Raw genomic sequence first — 21,146 nt, forward strand, 5'->3', positions numbered from 1 at the left:
ACTCGAGTGCTGCTATACTCCACTGCCGGGAACGAAATAACACAACGCCGATAATTCCCGAAGGATGACTCAACTTCGTCGCGGATACCAATAAAACTTAAAATTTGAACAAGACACGAAAAAAAAACATAGTCTCCATTAAAATTGGAAGTAAGCATAAATATTTTCAAAATTTTCTAATTTTCAAATTTGGCAAATCGATTGATTTTTATCAGAAAAATTTGATCCAATAATTTATTGATCTGAATTCTGAATTATTTAATTTTTATTTATTAATTCTGTATTAATTCTTAATTAATTAAGAGTTACGAATTAATTATGAAAGGTTTAAGAATTGATTAATTAAGAATTAAGAATTGATTAATCGAGAATTAATTTTTCATCATTTGAAAAAAGAAGAAACCGAATGATCCAATTTTAATGTTTAAAAATTGAGATGAATTTTTGGAAATGAAAGAAATGACGTTCACTTGGTACTTTTTTATGTGTTGAGATGATTATTATTTTTTTACAATCATTTAAAGATCAACTTTGTTGTTAAAGTAATTTAAAATTTTTATGGATATTAAAGTGTTGGCGTGCATAGAAAAACTCTTTGACGCTTTCAAATTACAAGTACTATGGAGTCACGTGTTAAAAGATAATAATGAAGGTAACGCGCCATCCCGCCGGAAACGTAATTATCCCGAGTCGTTAAAAATTATATTGAAACAGAATTTTTAATTGAAGGGTAGAGAGCGTTAATTAATTTATTTAAATAAATAAAAAATTGTAAATTTTCTCAAAATATAATTTAACGCCAAATACTTAAAGTGAACATTTATTATTATTATTTTTATTATTTTATTCTTCATATAAGTAAATCTAAATTTTATATTTCATTTTTAATAATAATAAAAAATAATTGTACTCTTTACTACTGTAGGGTTCGAGACTTAAAAAATAATAATAATAGTTCATTTACTCTCTCTACTTTTGTAGGGTTCGAGGTTTAAAAAATAATAAAATAATAAAAAAAATAATAATTTAATACATTATAAAAAAATTTGAATATAAAATCTACAAAGTCATTTCTACGTTAATGTATATTCATGAGACTTCTATGAAGCAATTTAATTAGCCGTAAATTATTAAAATAAAAAAGTATGATAGCTTGTAAGAAATAGTCGAATTTTGCTACATTTCCAACTCTTTTATATTTTTCCACAGTAAATTAAGTTGAAAAATTACAAAAATTGCATTAGAGAAACAAGAATATTTTTATAACTCTCTAAATTACTCTTTTGGGATTTTTTTTACATTTTGTATTTATTTAGATTTTTTTTATCTTTGTTGTTAATCTCATCAAGGACTTAGGGGAAAAGTCCATAGGGCGTTAGTTTAAATTATCTACTCTACCCTAAGGGACTTTATTTAATAAAAACAATAAATCTCCAAAAGAATTTATAACAATGTAAATATATTATTTTATTTATAAAAGAAAAATGAAAATAATTATCATAACTAAATATTACAATTTTGAAAAAAATTTTCTTTTCCATATAAAATATTTTTATCAATTTTATATTTTTTATCAAATTATTTGTTTATTATTTAAAATATTTCTATCAATGCTTCTTTTTTATCAAATTTTTTTATTATAATTTAAAATCCTACTTTTATCAAATTATAATTTTTATTATCAAATATTTATTATCAAAATTAGTCTTTTATTATTTTTAATATTTTTAACAAATTAGTATTTTTTATAGCAAATTATTTTTTTATTCGCACTTATTTGAAGAAAAAAAAATTGGTGAGATTTTTATTAAGTAATAAACTTTTTATGTTCTTTTTTTTCTTTTTAATATGTTTGAACTAGATTCATATATGTATATAATTGATTCTTTCGTCTCCTGCTTTTTCCCACGATCTTCAAGTGTTAAGTTGCTATATTTAAAGAAAAAAATGCACAGAATTTTGTTTCTGCATTTTACTACAACTTGCTTTATGTTGTATAACGTGGAAAAAATTATTTCGGGTCGGAAATAATTTGTCGGAAATTGTAAAGAAAAAAATAAGCGTCATTTCTTTACATATTCATAATAAATAAATTTAGGTAAAAATATTAATTCTTAAGTATATTTAGTTAGGAATATTAAAACTTAAATATATTTAGTTTGAATTATTAAACTTTGAATATATTTAGTTAGGAATATTAAATCTTAAATGTATAGAATATATTATATAGTAAATTAAGAAAAATTGTAAAATAAGAAATTTGTTTACTCTTAAATATAGATTTTTGAATTGTTTTTTAAAAGTGATTTGAATTTATTTGCTTTCAGGTTTTTGTTCGAGTTTCTTATGATTTAAAACAGTTGTCGCATATGCAATTTAGCGAATGAAACCCTAAATTTTCAACTTCACGTTTAGAGAAAGGTACACGATTTATTTGTAATATAAACGTAATTAATTTGCCAAGTTAGCTGGACAATTAGTGAAAGTAAATCGAGGAAACGCAAAGTTGTGGTGTGACCCAGGGATCTCATTCCAATGCCCCAGTAGACCAATTTCGTTGGCCAGGTTATCGAGCGCAAGCGACGCCTGCGCCTGGTTGGTCCCAGTGTCTGTCTGTGGGCGCTTTTTTAACAGCGAGACAGTTTTCGCACGGCTCGCCCTTTTGATACGCGATTAGCACCAACTCTCTAACTTCCTGGTGCATTTTTCTCTTTCTTGCTCTCATACTTTTTTTAAAGACCGTGATTATTCGAAAACTCATTTTTTTTTCGTTTTTTACTTGATTTTTATATTTTTTCTTTTTTTTCTTTTTCTTTTTAAGTTTTTTTTCCTTATTTAAAAAAAAAAAATATACAAATATATTTAATTCAAGCAAAATTCAACTTTTCAATTAAACGTTCTAGGGTAAGACACTTGACGTGTAATCAATTTTATATTCAAGTCAATCTGTTGCTTCCATCGCAATAAGCTATTTATTTACAGTTTGGAAACTAATTTTTCTTTCCTTCTTTTTTCTTGTTAAAATTATTAGATATAAAAATATTCAGAGAAAATATTCAGAGAAGCCAGATGAAAGTAATTGGAGTCGCGTGGTGCATCCTTAATGTTTTTTTAATGCTATTATCGATACTATTCGATATATTGCTTATGAAAAAAATGTGACAAATGATTACAAATTGAAAATTTGACGTGAATAATTTTTCATTTCAATGAGAGGCAATAAATCATGAAATTATTTTTTGATTTTCTATTTCGAAATTTGGTACTATGGCTTTATTAGTATAATAAATTTTATAGACTAATTTTTACTTTTGAAAAGAAGATTTTCAATTTTTTCCCTCTATACAAGAATTACAAAAGAAATGAAAATTTCAACTATTCACATTCTGCTCTTCTTGTTCGACTTTTGTTTTCAATGGAAAAACGATTTTCACATTACCAGAAAACGTTAAAAAAAATCCTTTTTTTCTCTCTTCGCATATTATTATCATCATATTGAAAGAAAAATATTATTGATTCAACAAATATTCCTACTTTATGCAGCAATGCGACTGTTTTATGATTCCAACAATGCACGAGATCTGAAAATATTAAATATTACATAAAAAGTCGAAGAAAGTAGTAAAAATTTATGTATTTCACTGGGGAAATTTTTTTTCGCGGTGATAAAAATTTACAAAACAAGAAAACACTGCCTACAAATTGGCGATTATTTTATTTACATAAACATAAATAAAGAATTATAAATTTTAACTAAAAAAAAAAAGCTCGTATATGTTAAATAAATAAAAATTGATTTATAGAGAATTCGGAAATTATGAAAAAACAGTTTCTTAACTAAGTTAATAGTAAAAATTGAGTAAAATTTAACTGAAATAAAGCTATTAAAAATTTTAGTAACAAAAGATTGTGCATAATGTTGTCAATTGAAAATTAACGAACTTGTAAATTTTCGTTTTTTGTTGCATAAAACAAGAGCAGTTATTGTAATTCTGAATTTTCATGCAAATAATACAGAAAGTGACATAATAATGTTATATGAGTCTCTTGAGATTTTCTGGACTAGCAGAGATTCTTAATTAACGGAGTGAAAAATTATTCACCTCTTTCGTTCTTTATAGAAACATTTTTGAAATAAAAATTTTATTTTCTCATTGAGCATTCTTTTTCAAAAAAAAAAAAAAATTTACAATATTACAAAAAGCATTTAAAAAATTGATAAAAAAATTAATACAGAAGAATAAAAAAGTACAAAAGAAAATTAATTGAAAGAAATTACCAATTTAAAACAAGTTGTAGAGAAGTAATTAATTCTGAATAATTCAAAACAAATTGCAAAATAGTATATTTCATATTTTTCAAAGTGTCCTTATTTTTTTTATAGAAACAAAAAAGACTGTGCCATCTGGGACATCCAATTACTTTTATTGAATATGAACCAAAACATGTTTACCAGTTGAATAGCTTTCATGGAAACTGATGTGGCCAATATGTGTCATTTATTTGAATTCAGTATTGCATGGAGATTATGTTTCGCTTGAAATTCCAATTTCAACAAATTGAATTAAAAAAAAACTCTCATTTAATCGTCAAATTTAAAAATCACCACAGTTTGTAATTTGGTAGAAAATTTATCTAATTGTCCTTAACATTTTGACAAAATAAATTACTAAATAAAAACAATAGATCAAATTTTTCTATAGAATAGAAATTAAATTTTGTTATAGAAATAGAAAACAAAATAGAAATAAAATTTTGTGTTATTTTTTTTTAATTGTTTGTCGATTTTTTGGGAAAGTAATTTTCGTTTGTCGTGTAATTGTTTTCTAATGACCTAGTTGTAAATATATGAGTAAATGTACAATATGAGGAAATTAATATTGTACAGGGGAAAACAAAATATCAATTTACAACATTATTTATTGTTTTTATCTAATTACGTAATTGAATGTTAACTGATCTGAAACTGAAACAATGCTAAACGACCACTAGATATAGATAGAATATCATTTCGAGATGGGGTGAGAGTACACATCAAGTGGATAAAGCCAATTACGATCCGACGAAAATTGTCTAACTAACAACTTCCTACTCCAACTATCAAGCCCCCAATGAAACCAAATATCAATTAAACTTCTTCTATTTTTCTAAAATAATTTCCAAAAAAAAGTATTTAAAAAAAAGTTTAATTATAAATTATTAATATAAACGTTAAAATTTTTTTTGTATTTTTTGAGACAAAAAAAATTCTCTCTCTCTCTCTCAAAGAAAAAAATTTAATAAATAAATCAAATTTACAGAAAATGAAAAATTATTTCAGTTCCGATTGAAAATTTAAAGGATAAAATTAGAGACGATCGAAGATAATGAGAGAGAGAGAAAATATTTTTAGATTGATAAAGAAGAAAAGAAAAGAATATCGAATTCAGATAAAAGTTTGACTTCATAAATTTCTTTCTCTTTTATCAGATATTTTCATTTTTCGTGTTTTTTTTATAGAATCGTTTCATTCGGGCGTGAATGAGATTCATGTATATGCAGTCGAGTGAATATTGAAAAAGATTAAAAGAAGAATAAGTGACGAATCGAGGGATCGAAGATGAAACGCTGTAGACAGCGAAAAAGGTGCAACATGGGATGGGCACCTTCGTCGAAAAAATTCAAGAGGCCGAAGACGATAGAGATGATGACAATGAAAGGATGGAGGGCTCGATGAGTAGAATCTCTTGAAAACAATATGTTACACCGATAAAAAACTGTTTTTAAAATCTTCAATCATTATCACGTTCTCGTTGGCTGTGACTTTAAACAATAGAATCTAGGTCTTTTTCTCAAACGACAAAATGGGCAATGGCATGAACAAGGTAAATCATTTTCTCTTTTTTTCTGTTTCTTTCTTCTATTAATAAATAATGCAACAGTTTATTTTCAGATTTTATATGAGAGAAATATTGAAAAATTTGCCATTATTATTGAAAATTATATTATATTGAAATTCAAAAATGTAATGTTTTGAAAAATATGCACCAAATATTGAAAAGTTTTTACTTTTTTCGACTATTTTTAAGAAAAGTCGTAGTTTTTTTCGATTTATTTTGATAAAATGTAATTTTGCCGATTTTTATTTTCAAAAGAATTTTAATTTTCTTGTAAACAATTTAATAATCAATTTTCAAAATTTTTTTAAAAAATTCATTAGAAGAATTCAATTATTTTCAGTACAATTTTAATTAAATTCCTCGAAAGAATTTAAATTTTCTTCGGAACAATTGAATTTGTATTTTTAAAAATTTTATTATTTTCAAAAAAAAAACAAATGAGCTTAGAAGAAATTCAATTATTTTCAAAAATTTTGATAAAAATTTTCATAAGGATTCAATTATTTTTAGTACAATTCTAATTAAATTCATTGGAAGAATTTAAATTTTCTCCGAAATAATTGAGTTTGTATTTTTTTATTTTACTATTTTCATAAATAATAATGTGCTTCTCAGGAATTTAATATTATTTTCAAAAGTTTTAATATAAAATTCTCCAAAACAATTCAATTTTTATTGTCAAAAATTTTAATAAAATTTCTTTGCAAGAATTCATTTATTTTATAAATAATAAAAATCTTTTTAGAAATTCTATTATTTATAAAAATTTTAAGAAACTTCTTTTTAGAAATTTAATTATATTTAATATTTTTAATTCAATTCTTCAAATGAATTCAATTGATTAGAAAAATTTTGATAATATTCTTTATATGAATTCTATTATTTCCATAAGTAATAAAATTCTGTTTTATTTTTATTATTTTTATTTGTAATAAATTTTTTTTTTAAATTTTAGGAAAATTCTTTTTAGGAATTTAATTATATTTAATATTTTTAATTCAATTCTTCAAATGAATTCAATATTGACTGGAAAAATTTTGATAATATTCTTTATAAGAATTCTATTATTTTCATAAGTATAATAGAATTCTTCGCAGGAATTCAATTATTTTAAAAAAATGTAATAAAATTCTTCGCATGAATTCAATTCATTAGAAAAATTTTAATCATTTTCTTCATAAGAATTCTATTATTTTCAAAAGTAATAAAGTTCTTCGCAGGAATTAAATTATTTTAAAAAACTGTAATATACATTCTGTCATGAATTCAATTATTTTTGAAAGTTTTGATAATATTCCTTATAGGAATTTAATTATTTTTATGAGTAATAAAATTCTTTTCAGGAATTCAATTATTTTCAAATACTGTAATAAAATTCTCTGAAGAATTCAATTATTTAAAAAAAAATTAATACATAAAATTTAATAATCAAATGCTTAATTACAAATTATTAATAAACACGTTCATCGTAAAAATTTGAAAGAAATTCTTCATAAAATTCAATTACTTTCAAAATAATAATTCAAAATAATTCTAGTTTAAAATTCTAGAAAATAAATTGAATTGTGGGGAAGTTATAGTAGCTATTTTTATAAATAGTTAAATTCAGAAGCTCTGAAAATAAAAATTATTTAATATTTTAATTGATAATATTTAAAAATAATATTTTAATACTACTTTATGTAAAAAATTATTAAACTTTTGAATAACTTTAGTAAAAATTAAAAAAATAGAAAATCAATTTTCAGTGATAACTCAATAAAATACTAATGAAAAATAATTTTTTGTGTTAAAAATAAAATTATGAAACATAAAATAGTATAAAGTCACATTTTTATAAATAGATTTTATAATAAATTTTCAAAATAGATTTTTTTGTTTGACATAAAAAAAGGGAAAGGTTAATTTATAAAAGTTTATCATAAGTTTTTTTTTCTTTATAGAGAAAAATTAGTTTACATCTATAATGGCAAAACTATTTTAGAATAGTTTTTCGGTATTCTTTAATTGGTCAAATAAGAGTTGTGATTTAGTGTTCGATTTGAGCCAAAAGGGAAATTATTTTTTGGCATAAATTAAACAATGCCGTAGACCACTTTTGCTTGGCGTTCGTCCAATAAAATACTAACAGTCACTTTATGATTTATGACAATTTTATTCATTTTTTTCTAATCCGAAAAACGGAAATATTCCATTAATCAATGAACAACTTTTTTTTATTGCAAATTCTTTTTTAGTTTATTTAAAACTTTATTTAAAATTTCTATTTGATTCAAAAAATAAATTTTTAGTTTATTTGAAAATTCTATTTCAATTCAAAAAATTAATTTTTTAAATCGAATAGAAGTTGAATAAAAAAAATATGTACTGTATAAAATTATTACTACATATCTTCGTAAAATTCACTTGTATTGATTCTCAGGTGTAAATCGCTCTTTTCATTGGTTTCATATTCGCATTTAAGAACTGATTTATTTATAAAGTTTGCGAATACTTATACCTTCGTGATAGAATAATTAAATTGTTTCAAATAATTAAATTTACATCTATTAACTTGTGAATATTGTATTAAAATATATTTCTGAAAACAGGTCGTGGCCCAAAAGATCTACAAGAAATTTTTCAATATTTCTCATTTTAATTTAAGAAAATTTAAATAATTTTACTTTTCAATTTTGTGTAATTTAAGTCGAAGGAATTATTTTAATAATTAAATAAAATTACTCTTAAATTTATAGTTTGATTGTAGTCTAAAAATAAAAGCTAATTATTTAGACAAAAAATTGAATATTGATAATTGATTGATAATTTCAATGAAGAGGAGAAAATGTGATAATTAGAATCATTAGAATGAAATTAGAAATTAGAATGATAATATCAGTGGATTATTGAAAATTTCCGACGAATACTCTTCTATAGATATTGTGTCAAGATTGTTGAACTATTTTACAATTATTCTATCGACTAGGTAATTTAAAAATCATATCAAACTTTGGTACCTAGAGCAGTCGACACATTATACATATTCATAAAGGAAACTTATCAACGTCAATATCTATATCTGTCTGCATTTTATGTCATGTCCTCATTTTAAAGTGACTCCCACAATATTCCTTCATTCACTAATACTTTTTCTTCTCTTTTTTTCATAAAAAATAATACATTCTTCTTTTAGACAGTTAATTTACTTTTAGAACAAGTAAAAATAAATTTTTTTTTTGATCTTTATGACAACGGTGAAAATAGAATCAACATTTTCTCCATTTTTATCTTCTTTGATTTTTCACTTTAAATCGAATAGGTAATAATTGAATTAGGTTTTTTTTATGTTTTATATTTTTATTAAGTAACTAAATTAGTTTTTTTTAATATGAATGAAGAATTTAAATTATTAGTTTTGGATCAGTAATAATACTGCTCGACAAAATTTTATCGATATGTGTATTTTTTGGGACTGAATGAAATTTGTGATAAATTATTAAATTGTCAGCACAGTACGTTAATTACCTTTTTTTTTGTCAAGGTCTTGCCGGGTCTTTACGTTGGCAATTATCGTGACAGTAAGGATGCTGCACAATTGGAGCGTTATGAAATCACTCACATCCTTGCCATTCATGATGCAGCACGTCGTCTTCATTCTGTAAGCAAAAAAATTATTTTTTTAATTAATTTAGCTGCTAATTTCTTTTACTTTATTATTTACTACAGAGTTGCCCCAGGTCAGGAAAATCAGGGAAGAGTCAAGGAATTTTATCAAAAGTACTAGATAATTATTGAATTTCTAGAACTCATAAAAGAATTCTCGAAAGAATTCAATTATTATTAACAAATTTTAATAAAATTCGACATAAAAATTATTAAATTACCAACAAATGATACGAGCGCCAGCGCGTGAAATAATAATATTTTTAAAAGCAATTCAATTATTTTCAATACAATTTTAATAAAATTTCTCGAAATAATACAATTACTTTTAAAAATATTAATTAAATTCGATTATTTTCAAGAATTTCAATATAATAATTAATAATAATAAAATTAATTAATTATTTAATTAATATACCTAATAATTACTTTCAACAATTTTGATGCAAATTTTGTTAAAAAATTATTATTTTCAAAATATTTAGTAAAATTCCTTCAAAAGATTCAACTATTTTCAAAAATTCAAATAAAATCCTTGGAAACAATTCAATTATTTTAAAGAATTTTAATAAAAATCTTGCCAAGAATTAAATTATTTTCAATACAATAATTTTAATTACATTTTCTCGAAAGAATTCAATTATTGAAAAAAATGTTGATAAACTTCTTAAAATGAATTCAATTATTTTCAAATTTTTTTATAAATACTTTACAAGAATTCAATAATTTTCAGTACATCGATAATTTAATCATTTCTGAAAATAATTGAATTCTTGAATAGAATTTTATTAAAAACTTTTTTAAATAATTGAATCCCTGCGAAAAAATTTATTATTTCTACAAATAATTGAATTTTTGGAAAATTTTTAAAAATAATTTAATTTTTTAGAAGAATATTTATTAAAATTGTATTTAAAATAATTGAATTCTTGTGGAAAAAATTCTTCACTGGAATTCAATTATTTTCAATACAATTTTTATAGAATTTCTCGGAAGAATACAATTATTTTTATAAATATTAATTAAATTCTATTATTTTCAAGAATTTTAATAAAAATTCAATTATTTTCAACAGTTTTAATACAATTTTTTTAAAAAAATCATTATTATCAAAATTTTTCATAAAATTCCTTAAAAAAATTCAATTATTTTCAAAAATTCAGATAAAATTCTTCGAAACAATTCAATTATTTTTATAAATTGTAAAATCCTTCGCAAGAATTCAATTATTTTCATAAATAAGACATTTCTTCGCAAGAATTAAAATATTTTCATAAATAATAAAATTCTTCAATGGAATTAAATTATTTTCATAAGATTGAATAAAATTCAATACAAGAATTAAATTTGAAGTTATCTAGTATCTATTATCTTACAGGACAAGCATTACTTGTGCATTTTAGCGGCAGATACACCGGACCAAAATTTATCACAATATTTTTCTCTCTGCAATGATTTCATTCATGCAGCACGTCTTCGAGGAGGCAATGTTTTAATTCACTGGTAAAAATAATTGCAAATTACTTTTGAACAAGTTCTTGGTACATCTTTTTCTCCAGAAAAAAAATTCATATTTGTTTGAATTTCAGTTTAGCCGGGATGTCACGAAGTGTGACAGTTGCGGTCGCATACATCATGAGTACCACTAATTTATCGTGGAAAGATGCTCTTAAAGTGGTGAGAGTTGGACGAGCCGTGGCAAATCCAAATGTTGGATTTCAACAACAACTCGAAGATTTCGAAGCTATTCGTCTTCAAGAGGTTTATATATTTTTAAAATTTTTATAATCATACTCAAGCTCTTGTGGAAATTTATTATTATTAATTTATAAAATTAATTATGAAAAGAAAGCAAGCAAAAATTACTGACTTCAAACTGCTAATACACTTTCGGAATACAACGATTATTAATATAGTTTTTATTTTCTGTATTTATTAATATAGGAAAGGAGAAGGTTAAAAGAACGTTTTCCCAGTTTGGCTCTCGCCTCAACCGATGGCGAAGCTTGTAGAGCGACTTTAAGAAATTATGAGACTTTAGCTTTGGCTCGGGAAGTCTGCGAGGGAAAATGCGCTATGGGTCGTCCTTGTCCGACCGGATTATGCAGGCAACCTTCCAAAAGGTGCTCTTCCGTCAAACTTTTTTTCTACAATTTTTATTGTTCTTCCAAATTTAATAGTATTTTTTATTTTACTTTATTTTTTATATCCATTTTATATTTATTTTATTTGTTTCAAGTATTTTGTCTTTATTTTATTTTTTTATATTTCTTTTGTATTTATTTCATTTTTTACAATTATTTCGTATTTATTTCATTTTTTATATTTAATTTGTATTTATTTTATTTATTTTGTGTTTATTTTATTTATTCTGCATTTATTTTATTTCTTATATTTATTTTGTGTTTATTTTATTTATTTTGCATTTATTTTATTTTTTATATTTAATTTAAATTTATTTTATTTATTATGCGTTTATTTCATTTTTAATATATTTATTTATTTTTTATTTATTTTATTTTTGTTTATTCTTACTTTTCATTCATTTTATTTTGTCCAATTTATTCTTATTGAAAAAAACTAAAATAAAATAATCATCATTGCTTTTTACTAGAACATTGCGAAGAAAATCGTCTTCAAGCAGTACTGGAAGTCTAACTGGTGGAAGAACTCCACCTCAAACCCCGAGAATGTTACCTTCGGCGCCACCATCACCAGCTCTGCCCAGATCATGTAGTTCGGTTTCTGCCCTAAAAGCACGAAGTGGTTCACTTGGTTATCATGGATCTGCTCCTCCATCACGGTATTTCACTCTATTTTCCTAAATTACCGAATAATATTTTCCTCTAGAAATTTTTCCTTTAATTTAATTTAAAGTTAATTAAACTTGAACTTAATTCTATCTATTTAATTCTAAAAATTCTGATAAAAAATTCTTCGAAACAATTCAATTATTTTTATGAATTGTTTGTAAAATTCTTGGCAAGAATTAAATTATTTTTGTAAGTAGTAAAATTCTTCTAAGAAATTCAGTTATTTTTAATAAAATTTTTATTAAATTTCTAGAAAAATTCAATTATATTCAAGATAATTTTAATAAAATTTCTCTAACAGGTTCAATTATGTTTAAAAATTGTAATAAAATTCTTTGAAGCAATTCACTTATTTTTATAAATTGTGAAATTCTTGGCAAGAATTCAATTATTTTTGTAAATAATAAAATTCTTCTGAGAAATTCAATTATTTTCAATAGGTACAATTTTAATTAAATTTCTGGAAAAAAATTCAATTATATTCAAGATAATTTCAATAAAATTTCTCTAACGGGTTCAATTATTTTAAAAAATTTTAATAAAATTTTTCTTAACAATTCAATTGTTCTCAAAAGTTTTTAATAAAATTCTTTGTAAATTTCAGTTATTTTCAAAATTTTCAATTAAAATTATTTAAAAAATTTACATTATTTTTACGAAATTTAATGAAATGATTAAAAAAATTTAATTATTTACAAAAACTCTAATAACTTTGTTTAAAAGAATTTAATTTTTTATGTATAATTTTAATATAATATTTAATAGGAAAATTGTTAATTACAATTAATAAAAAAGACGATTATTTTAAAAACATAAAAGAAATTCTTCTTAAAATTCAATTATTTTAAAATTTTTTTATAAATTACACTTTCAAAGAATTCAATGATTTTCAGTACATCGACAATTTAATTACATATGTCTGAAAACAATTGAATTCCTGCGCAAAAATTTATTATTTCTACAAATAATATTGAATTTTTGCAAAGTTTTAAAAAATATGTAAATTTTTTAGAAGAATTTTATTAAAATTGTATTTAAAGTAATTGAATTCCTGGGAAAAATTTACTATTTATTGATATTATTGAATTCTTTCAAAGAATTTTAAAAAAAATCTCTAAAAAAAATTTAATTTTCCCTAGAATGCAATTAAAATTGTATTTAAAATAATTCAATTCCATCGAAAATTTAATTATTGAAGAAAATAATTGAATTTTATTAAAAGTTTATTAAATAATTGGACTCAAGTGAAATATTTAATTATTTTTTTAAATAATTGGATTTTCTCTGAGAATTTTTACAAGATTTTTAAAAATAGTTGAAATTTTCGAAGAAAATCAATTAAAATTGTATTGAAAATATGTGAAATCCTGGTAAGAATTTTATTATTTAAACATAAAAATAATTGAATTCTTTACGAAGATTTTTATTATCTATAAATTAACTTTTTGCTAAGAATTTTATTACAATTATTGAAAATAATTGAATTCTTTAGAAAATTTAATTACTTTCAAAATTTTCACTAAAAATTGTTATAAAAAACTTCACTATTTTCAAGAATTTGAATAAAAATCATGCCAAGAATTAAATTATTTTCAATACAATTTTAATTACATTTTCTCGGAAAAATTCAATTATTGAAAAAAATGTTGATAAAATTCTTGAAATGAATTCAATTATTTTCAAATTTTTTTATAAATACTTTACAAGAATTCAATGATGATAAAAGATAGAAGATTAATTATTTGAAAAAAAGAAAAATAATTAAAATAAAATAAAATCGTTTAAATTATTCGACTATTTTTTTAGGAATTAAAAATTAATTTTTCAAATTAATTAAATAGAACCGAAATAATTGGATATTGTTTTTTAAATTCAAGTGCCGTATCAAGAGTTGATCTCTCAGCAGCGGTGGCATGCAGCAGCAGCAGTATCAGTCTTTCTAATATGGGTCGAAGTGGGCCAGGAAGTTCCTGGAGGTTAACGGCAGGTTCCGCTCCAGTGACGCCAAGGACAACGCCGCCAGTTTCTCCCCAACACTGGCCAAGGCGTGTGCCATCACGACAAACTCCTCAACTTCCAGTGCCACCCGAATCTCCGTCACCGTTGACGTAGCATTATGAATTCGTCAGTCCCTTTCGGAATCTGACGAAATGACTTTTTACCATTCAATTTTCACAAACGCCGTCGCCCCCCATAAAAAGAGAAACAAGTTCAAAACGAATAATATCTGACGAAAACGAACAGTTTTTACCTGATTTTATCATCAGGACACGACACGAATATTCTAATACGTATAAGGTGAGGCAAATTTACACACTTCGCTTTTTTGAGCCATCATAGTGATTTTTAAGAAAGAGAAATAAAGAAGGACAAATTTAGTCCATAATTTGAAACTCCATTTTCTTTGGCATTAAGAGACCGAGGATCTAGTCAAATTTCTATAGAACATTTTTCAAATGAATATGTTTGAAATGAGAAATGTTTTTTTTTGTAGGTACCAATCGATAGATTTTTAATAAAATCCGACTCTTTTTTTAGATAATATATTTTGTAGATCTGTTATCGAGTTTAATTCGTTAAAAAAAAGTGTTAACCGTTATTTAGTGAGAGTAAGAATTCTTAACTTATCAAAATAAATTATCTGATAAATTGAAATTAGAAAATACGAATTTTTCTAATTTATTCAGTATTTTTCTTTAAGAGTCAATGAAATTAATTCTAAAACTAACGTTCGTGATAAAAATCGAGAATATCGACAATCTTTATTTTTCTCTTCGTTTAAAAAAAACTGCCGGTCTCCGAATGAAATGTTCGGTTTTTATTGTAAACAAAAATTGCATAAATGTCACGTCCAGGCAGTGTCCATGCAAAATCCAAAAAAAAAAAATGTTAATAAGGATTTGCTAAATGCCGATTCGATGTCTTTCAGAAGTTTGCTAATTAAGATCACGCTTGAGCTTATTGGACAATTTTAACATCTTATACAAATATATAAATAAAGTGTGGAAGGCTATTTTAATGAAAAACAATTTTAAACGTTGAGGATCGCTCAACTTTTTTTTTGCAAAAGAGTCCTGCATTTGATCGCGCAGCCGTCCAAAAAGATTGTTGGCTTTCTTAAAAGTGATGCAAGAGATAAGAAGAAAAATAATAATAATAAAAAATGCATTAAAAATAACATATGCAATTGTTATTTACAAACACAAGTGAAGTAATGTTGTTGTGGGGTGTTTAGAAAATTTTATAATTGTTGGCAAAAAAAAAAGTTATATGAACTTGTAAATATGCACATAAAGTGTATCTAATAATAATCATCAGCATCATAGGTGTATCATAAAATTTAAATATCGGAATTTTTAGTATGAAGACTTTATGAACTTTAAGAAAATAATCTCTTAAAGTTCTCGAGGAATCAATATTTAAAAAAGTGAAATTCGAAGACATGAAAATTTTCTTTCTTGAAAATATTTTCTTGAAAATCGTTTAGTTAGTGAAATTGAAAAAGTTCATACGAAAATTCCAGGGCTTTGAAAAAATTGCACAAAAAGCAATGTATAAAGAAACACACACGATCACTAAGCTCGATGCGCGAAATTTGTATGTAAATATTAAAAATTTGGGAGCATCGTAAATTAGTTTCGAAAAAAGAATTTCTACTTTATTTCAACTAAAAACTATTAAAGATTTTAATTGAAAATTTAATTTTAAATGTTATTCCTAAACAAAAGGGAAATTAAGCGATACTATCAATATGAAGTAGGTTTTTAAAACTGAAAATATCGTCGATGCTGCAATTTTATACAAAAAAATAAAAAACTGAGTTTTAATGACAAATTTGAAAATGCAGTGCATTTGAAATGTAGTTTTAATTCTCTAGCTATAAGTAGGCAAATTATAATAGTAAATTTAGAAAACAGTGCAATTTTCAAATTTCTATTTTAAGTGAACCGAAATATTTTTAATTCGAATTTTCATTCTTCTTGCAAAATTCGAAAATAATCAACTGAAGAATTTTAAAACGAAGTTATTTCTATGCAATAATCTTAAATAAATACTTGCGGACGTGATAGTGTGGAATAAATGAATTTAAAAATAATCAACATACAAGGGACTACGCAGCTAATAATTATACTTAAGAATTTGTTTATTCAAATGAATTACTACTTTATTTTCAGTGCCCATAATCTTCACTAATTCAATGATTCAAAGACATTCATTAATTTTTCTCTCCTTCATTTAGAAAACAATATTCTCATTAAAAAAAATCCATCATTATCACCGATGCAAGTTGAAACAGCAAACAATGACTTTATAAACCAAACACTGAAACATAATCACATTGCTTAGGTAAAAAAAAATCTTTGGCTGTGTTGAATCCTTTCGTCAACAGATCTGAAAAATTATTTCTTTAGGCTGCGTCTACAACAGAAAAAATAATGTGTAGAAAATTGTGTAATATACAGTGTAATTGCCCCTGACAGTTGTCAATGCCAAAAACAATACACATTACACTACAAATTACACATTATTTTTTTCTATTGTAGACGCAGCCTTAATTTGTTCTTTTATACACAAATGAAAAACAATGAAAGTACCTGGAAATTTTATTTTCTTAATATATATTCTGAAACTTGGAAATAAAATAATAATTCAGTCCATATAGGTAAAGAAAAATAGTACAAAAATGAATTTTTCCTCTTTTTTTGGTCTGTCGAAGAAGGGAATTAAATCAGAGATGCGAATATATTTAACGACTATTAGATGTAGTTGGCACTGATGCACCAAAAGAAAAAAAATACGATTATAGATCCGAGCAAGTATTTTTGATACTGAAAATGATATACGTGTTATGTCTGGAACATCACACGTTGTTTTTGTTAAGATCAAGAATTAAAATGCGAGAAAAATTATAACAGTGATACCCGATAAAAAGCGTTGGAATTTAAATATTAATTGGAGGGAAAGCAAATTAATATGCACATTGTAAGCTTGACTCGCCTTAGGCACCATATCTCAACTTTTTAATAAATATCAATGTATAATTATCATTTATGAGTGCGAAAAACGTTTGGAAAAATAGTTTTTTTAATTTAAAAAAATTAATATTTACTTATACATTATTATTTACGAATTTGGTAATAACAGGATTGCCACAGGTCAGGAAAATCAGGAAAAAGTCGGGAAATTTTATCAAAAGTATTGAAAAACTACTAAATTTCTAGAATTCATGATAAAAATTCTCAATTTTGTTGTCCAGCGATTATAAATATTGAAAATATTTTATTTATTTTTAAATTTGATCTATTTTTAACAATAATTGAACTTTACAGAATTGAAATTGAATTTATTTTTGAATAATTTAATTCTTGAAGAAATATTAGAAAATTATTATTTATAAATTATTATTTAGCGAATGATTTTACTTAATAATTCAAAAAATAATTGAATTTTAGAAAAGTAGTGTTTACAATTTTTATAAGTAACTAGCAAATTTTGAATAATTTCTGATTCAAAATTTATAAAATTTATTTATTAACTAATTATTATTATATATATTATTTTCAAAAACTTTAATGAACTTCTTCGCAGGAATCCAATTTATTATTTTCAATAATTTCTTCACGGAAATTTCATTACTTGCAATACAATTTTAATTAAATTTCTTGAAAGAATTCAATTATTTTTAATAAATTTTAATTAAATTTCTTGAAAGAATCCAATTATTTTTAATAAATTTTAATTAAATTTCTTGAAAGAATTCAATTATTTTTAATAAATTTTAATTAAATTTCTTGAAAGAATTCAATTATTTCTAATAAATTTTAATAAAATTCCATATAACAATTCAATTATTTTCATAAATGATAAAATTTTCCGCCGGAATTCAATTATTTTCATTAGAATTTTAATGGGATTTCTCAAAAGAATACAATTATTTTTAAAAACTTTAAAGATTTTTAGTTTTCTCAGATGAATTCAAATATTTTGAATGTAATTTAATAAAATTATTCAAAATAATTCAATTATTTTGACAAATTTTAATAAAATTCAATACAAGAAGAAAATTTGAATTAATAAAGATTTAAACTTACAAAAACAAAAGTAATTTGAACTTTCTAAAAATTAATTTTTTAATTCTTCGTATGAGATATTAAAATAAATAAAATTCATTTTTTTAGAAAATAAATTTTTAGAAACTCGTATTTTTAATTAATAGAAATTAGTTTTTCAACAATAATATATAAGTAACTCTTTTTATGGCTTAGAATGTTAAATTAATTTTACAAATTTAATTATGATTTTTGATTCAGAACAATTTTTTTTAATTAATTTTTGTTATTATTTAATCTTGAAAAGATTAAATAAAAATTTTATTAATTTTAAAATAATTGAGTTAAAATCTTGAAAATAATTTTGGAAAGTTACAATGATTCTTACATATAAATTATTGAATTTCAAAAGATGTGAAATTTTTTAGATGAACTTTTTATTTTCTTTGAATAAATAATTGAATTCTCAAAGAACTTTCTCAAAAATTATTAAAAATAATTGATTCAGAGAAGAATTTTAGTTTAAAATTCTAGGAAATAATTGAATTAAAATCTTGAAAATAATTTTTGAGAAGTTACAGTGATTCTTATATAAATTGTTGAAATTCAAAAGATTTGAAAATTTGAAAATCTTATTTCCTGTGGAAAAATATAATTAAATATTTATTTAAAAAAAACTGTTGAAGTTTTGAATAATTTTACAATTATTAAAAATATTCAAAAATAAGTTTTTGAAAAAAAATTTTTGTATATCTAATTATTTTTAGAGTGCAACAGAATATTTTTTTTATTTTCTTTTTCTTTAGGGTCAGGGAAAAAGTCAAAATGTCAGGGAAAAATAAAATCAAATTTTTGTGGCAACCCTGTAATATTTAATTTTACAAAATTCAATTATTCCTAACATAAAAACAAAGTTATAATTATTATTTGAAAATTGAGGATTATGTACAATTAATTAAAAAATAACTGATAAAAAAATTAATAAATTTATTGAAATTTAATTAATTAAATTAATTTTCTTTGAAGATACTGAATTATTTAATTACTGATATCACTTTAATGATTATAATTTCTAATTAAATATTTCAAAGTGTACAAATTAAGAAAACAAAAAAGAATCGAATTATACTTTCAAATTAAAAGAAGAAAAAAATGTCGATATGTACTGTAGAAAGAATCGGTGCTATTTTTGGATTACAATTTAGAAATATCATGTACTTTGAAAGCAAATGAAAAACGTAGCTGGATAAAAAAACCTTTATCCGCTAGAATAAGCTTTAAAAAAAGTGAAAAAAAAAATTATATTCAATGTTAGGAAATATATGTGATGAACCAAATTAGTTAAGTTGAAAAATAAAAAAAAAGAAATCTAGCTTAAGATAATGCAGCATCCTGCACGCGTAGTATTTTTCCACGCAGTATTTTAAATTTAATAGAGAGAGAGAATCGAATAAATTTACTCTCTTTTCGGGCCCCCTTTACTTTTAGCAACATGTTCATGTATAAAAAATCATAATGAATTGTGTACCTGATTTTTGCCAGCAGTTTAACCCTTGTGTGTAAAGATTATTTGTAGAAAATTTCATGGCGCAAGATTTTCCAATTTTAAATTGTTATTGTTGCGTTATACTGACTTATTTTATAATTCAGTATAATAATTGAACTTAACTTCAGCAAGGCAAAAAACAAAGAAATAAAAACAAACGTTTTCAAATAATCAATAAAGGTATGTTCCTCAGATCTGATTTTTTATTTATGAAATTATTCCTTTTAATTCATTATTTACTCCATTATTTGATTTATTCTTTATTCTATTATTTTATTCATTCTTTACTCTTTTCTTTACTACTATTTTATTTTTTCTTTATTCTTTACTCTATTCTAAATGTACTAGAAAAAATTATTTTTCTAGTTCAAAAATTCAGTTATAAATGCATTTTTTTATAGTTCTCTTGTTATGAGCGTTATGAGCAATTTTTCAAAAAAAGAATACGCTATTGAAAAAGATTTCGTAAATAAAAACAATTTTTTTAATATAAATTCTACAGGGTATTTACATTTAACGTTTATGTGGCTTTCATTTGATTGATGACAGAGAACGTGTGAAAAAACAGAATATTTGTGGATAGCATTAAAATTGAAATAAATTAGTAAATTTTCCAACCTATTGATTATTTCCCATTACTTCTTCTATTCTATCGTTGAGCTTTAAATTTTGCCAATCTAAAGCAATATTGTCAAGATGATTGTCAAAATCAACTAATGTTTTACAGTCTTCTTCTTTCATTAAACAGGACATTGTTTCAAAGAGTGTTTTTCCTCCTTCGAAATTTATGCTGAAAGATAAAATAGAAAGAAGATTAAAAATTGTCAAAATTTTTCATTAATTATTATAGAGTAACAATTTATGGAATACAAACTCTGCTTTGTCCTTTGATTTCCACTTTCCGTCCGCGTGTTGAGAGACCCTCAGTGGATTAATATCCATATTGTAATTCATTTCCTTGTTATTTATCTAAAATATAATTTTATTAATATTTCAAAGAATAAAACTCGATAATTAATTTTAAAAAAGTAGCTTAAATACAGAAAAAAGTAGATATCGAAAACTTGACTCAATTTTTTTAATAATTTCTTAATTACATTAAAAAAAAAATAATTTTTTAAAATAAATATTTAAAAAACCTATTTATTTTGTCTACAGGAATTAAAATATTTTAAATGATTTCAATGTAACGCATTTTTGAAATTTAACTATT

At 23.0% G+C, this 21,146-nt stretch overlaps 3 protein-coding genes across 4 annotated transcripts in view; 1 reads left to right on the forward strand and 2 right to left on the reverse strand.

The window, feature by feature from the left end:
* Nucleotides 1-17: 17 nt before the first annotated feature.
* On the forward strand, nt 18-15,682 carry LOC122509272 (dual specificity protein phosphatase 15-like). Of its 2 annotated transcripts, XM_043623206.1 has the most exons (9): nt 18-150; nt 2,328-2,421; nt 5,500-5,864; nt 9,403-9,519; nt 10,903-11,027; nt 11,114-11,285; nt 11,469-11,647; nt 12,139-12,327; nt 14,215-15,682. In XM_043623206.1, the coding sequence occupies exons 3-9, from the start codon at nt 5,844-5,846 to the stop codon at nt 14,447-14,449; spliced, it is 1,038 nt and encodes a 345-aa protein (XP_043479141.1). In that variant the 5' UTR covers nt 18-150; nt 2,328-2,421; nt 5,500-5,843; the 3' UTR covers nt 14,450-15,682. The 2 variants fall into 2 exon arrangements, with proteins under 2 accessions (XP_043479141.1, XP_043479142.1); XM_043623207.1 differs by lacking the exons at nt 18-150; nt 2,328-2,421 and adding an exon at nt 2,844-2,904.
* Nucleotides 9,476-21,146, reverse strand: part of LOC122509274 — a 22,983-nt gene continuing 11,312 nt past the window's right edge. The window contains exon 7 of the transcript XR_006302336.1: nt 9,476-9,517. The gene's annotated coding sequence lies outside the window, so the exon portion shown is untranslated. The remainder of the gene's footprint in view (nt 9,518-21,146) is intronic.
* LOC122509273 (ER membrane protein complex subunit 8/9 homolog) overlaps nt 20,395-21,146 on the reverse strand; it is a 2,953-nt gene continuing 2,201 nt past the window's right edge. The window contains exons 4-5 of the mRNA XM_043623208.1: nt 20,808-20,902; nt 20,395-20,723 (exon numbers count right to left, since the gene is read on the reverse strand). Of these exons, the coding sequence (XP_043479143.1) occupies nt 20,552-20,723; nt 20,808-20,902 (267 nt within the window). The 3' untranslated portion in view covers nt 20,395-20,551. The remainder of the gene's footprint in view (nt 20,724-20,807; nt 20,903-21,146) is intronic.

This window comes from Leptopilina heterotoma, unplaced genomic scaffold (assembly GCF_015476425.1).
Source record: "Leptopilina heterotoma isolate Lh14 unplaced genomic scaffold, ASM1547642v1 Lhet_60, whole genome shotgun sequence".
In the NCBI taxonomy this organism is placed as follows: Eukaryota; Metazoa; Arthropoda; class Insecta; order Hymenoptera; family Figitidae; genus Leptopilina; species Leptopilina heterotoma.

Excerpts from the sequence above, each read along its gene's own strand:
- LOC122509272 (XM_043623206.1), top strand. The coding sequence starts at position 5,844 with ATGGGCAATGGCATGAACAAG. Across the intron at positions 5,865-9,402 it reads TGGGCAATGGCATGAACAAG|GTCTTGCCGGGTCTTTACGT; the intron begins GTAAATCATTTT and ends TTTTTTGTCAAG. Across the intron at positions 12,328-14,214 it reads GGATCTGCTCCTCCATCACG|TGCCGTATCAAGAGTTGATC; the intron begins GTATTTCACTCT and ends TTTAAATTCAAG.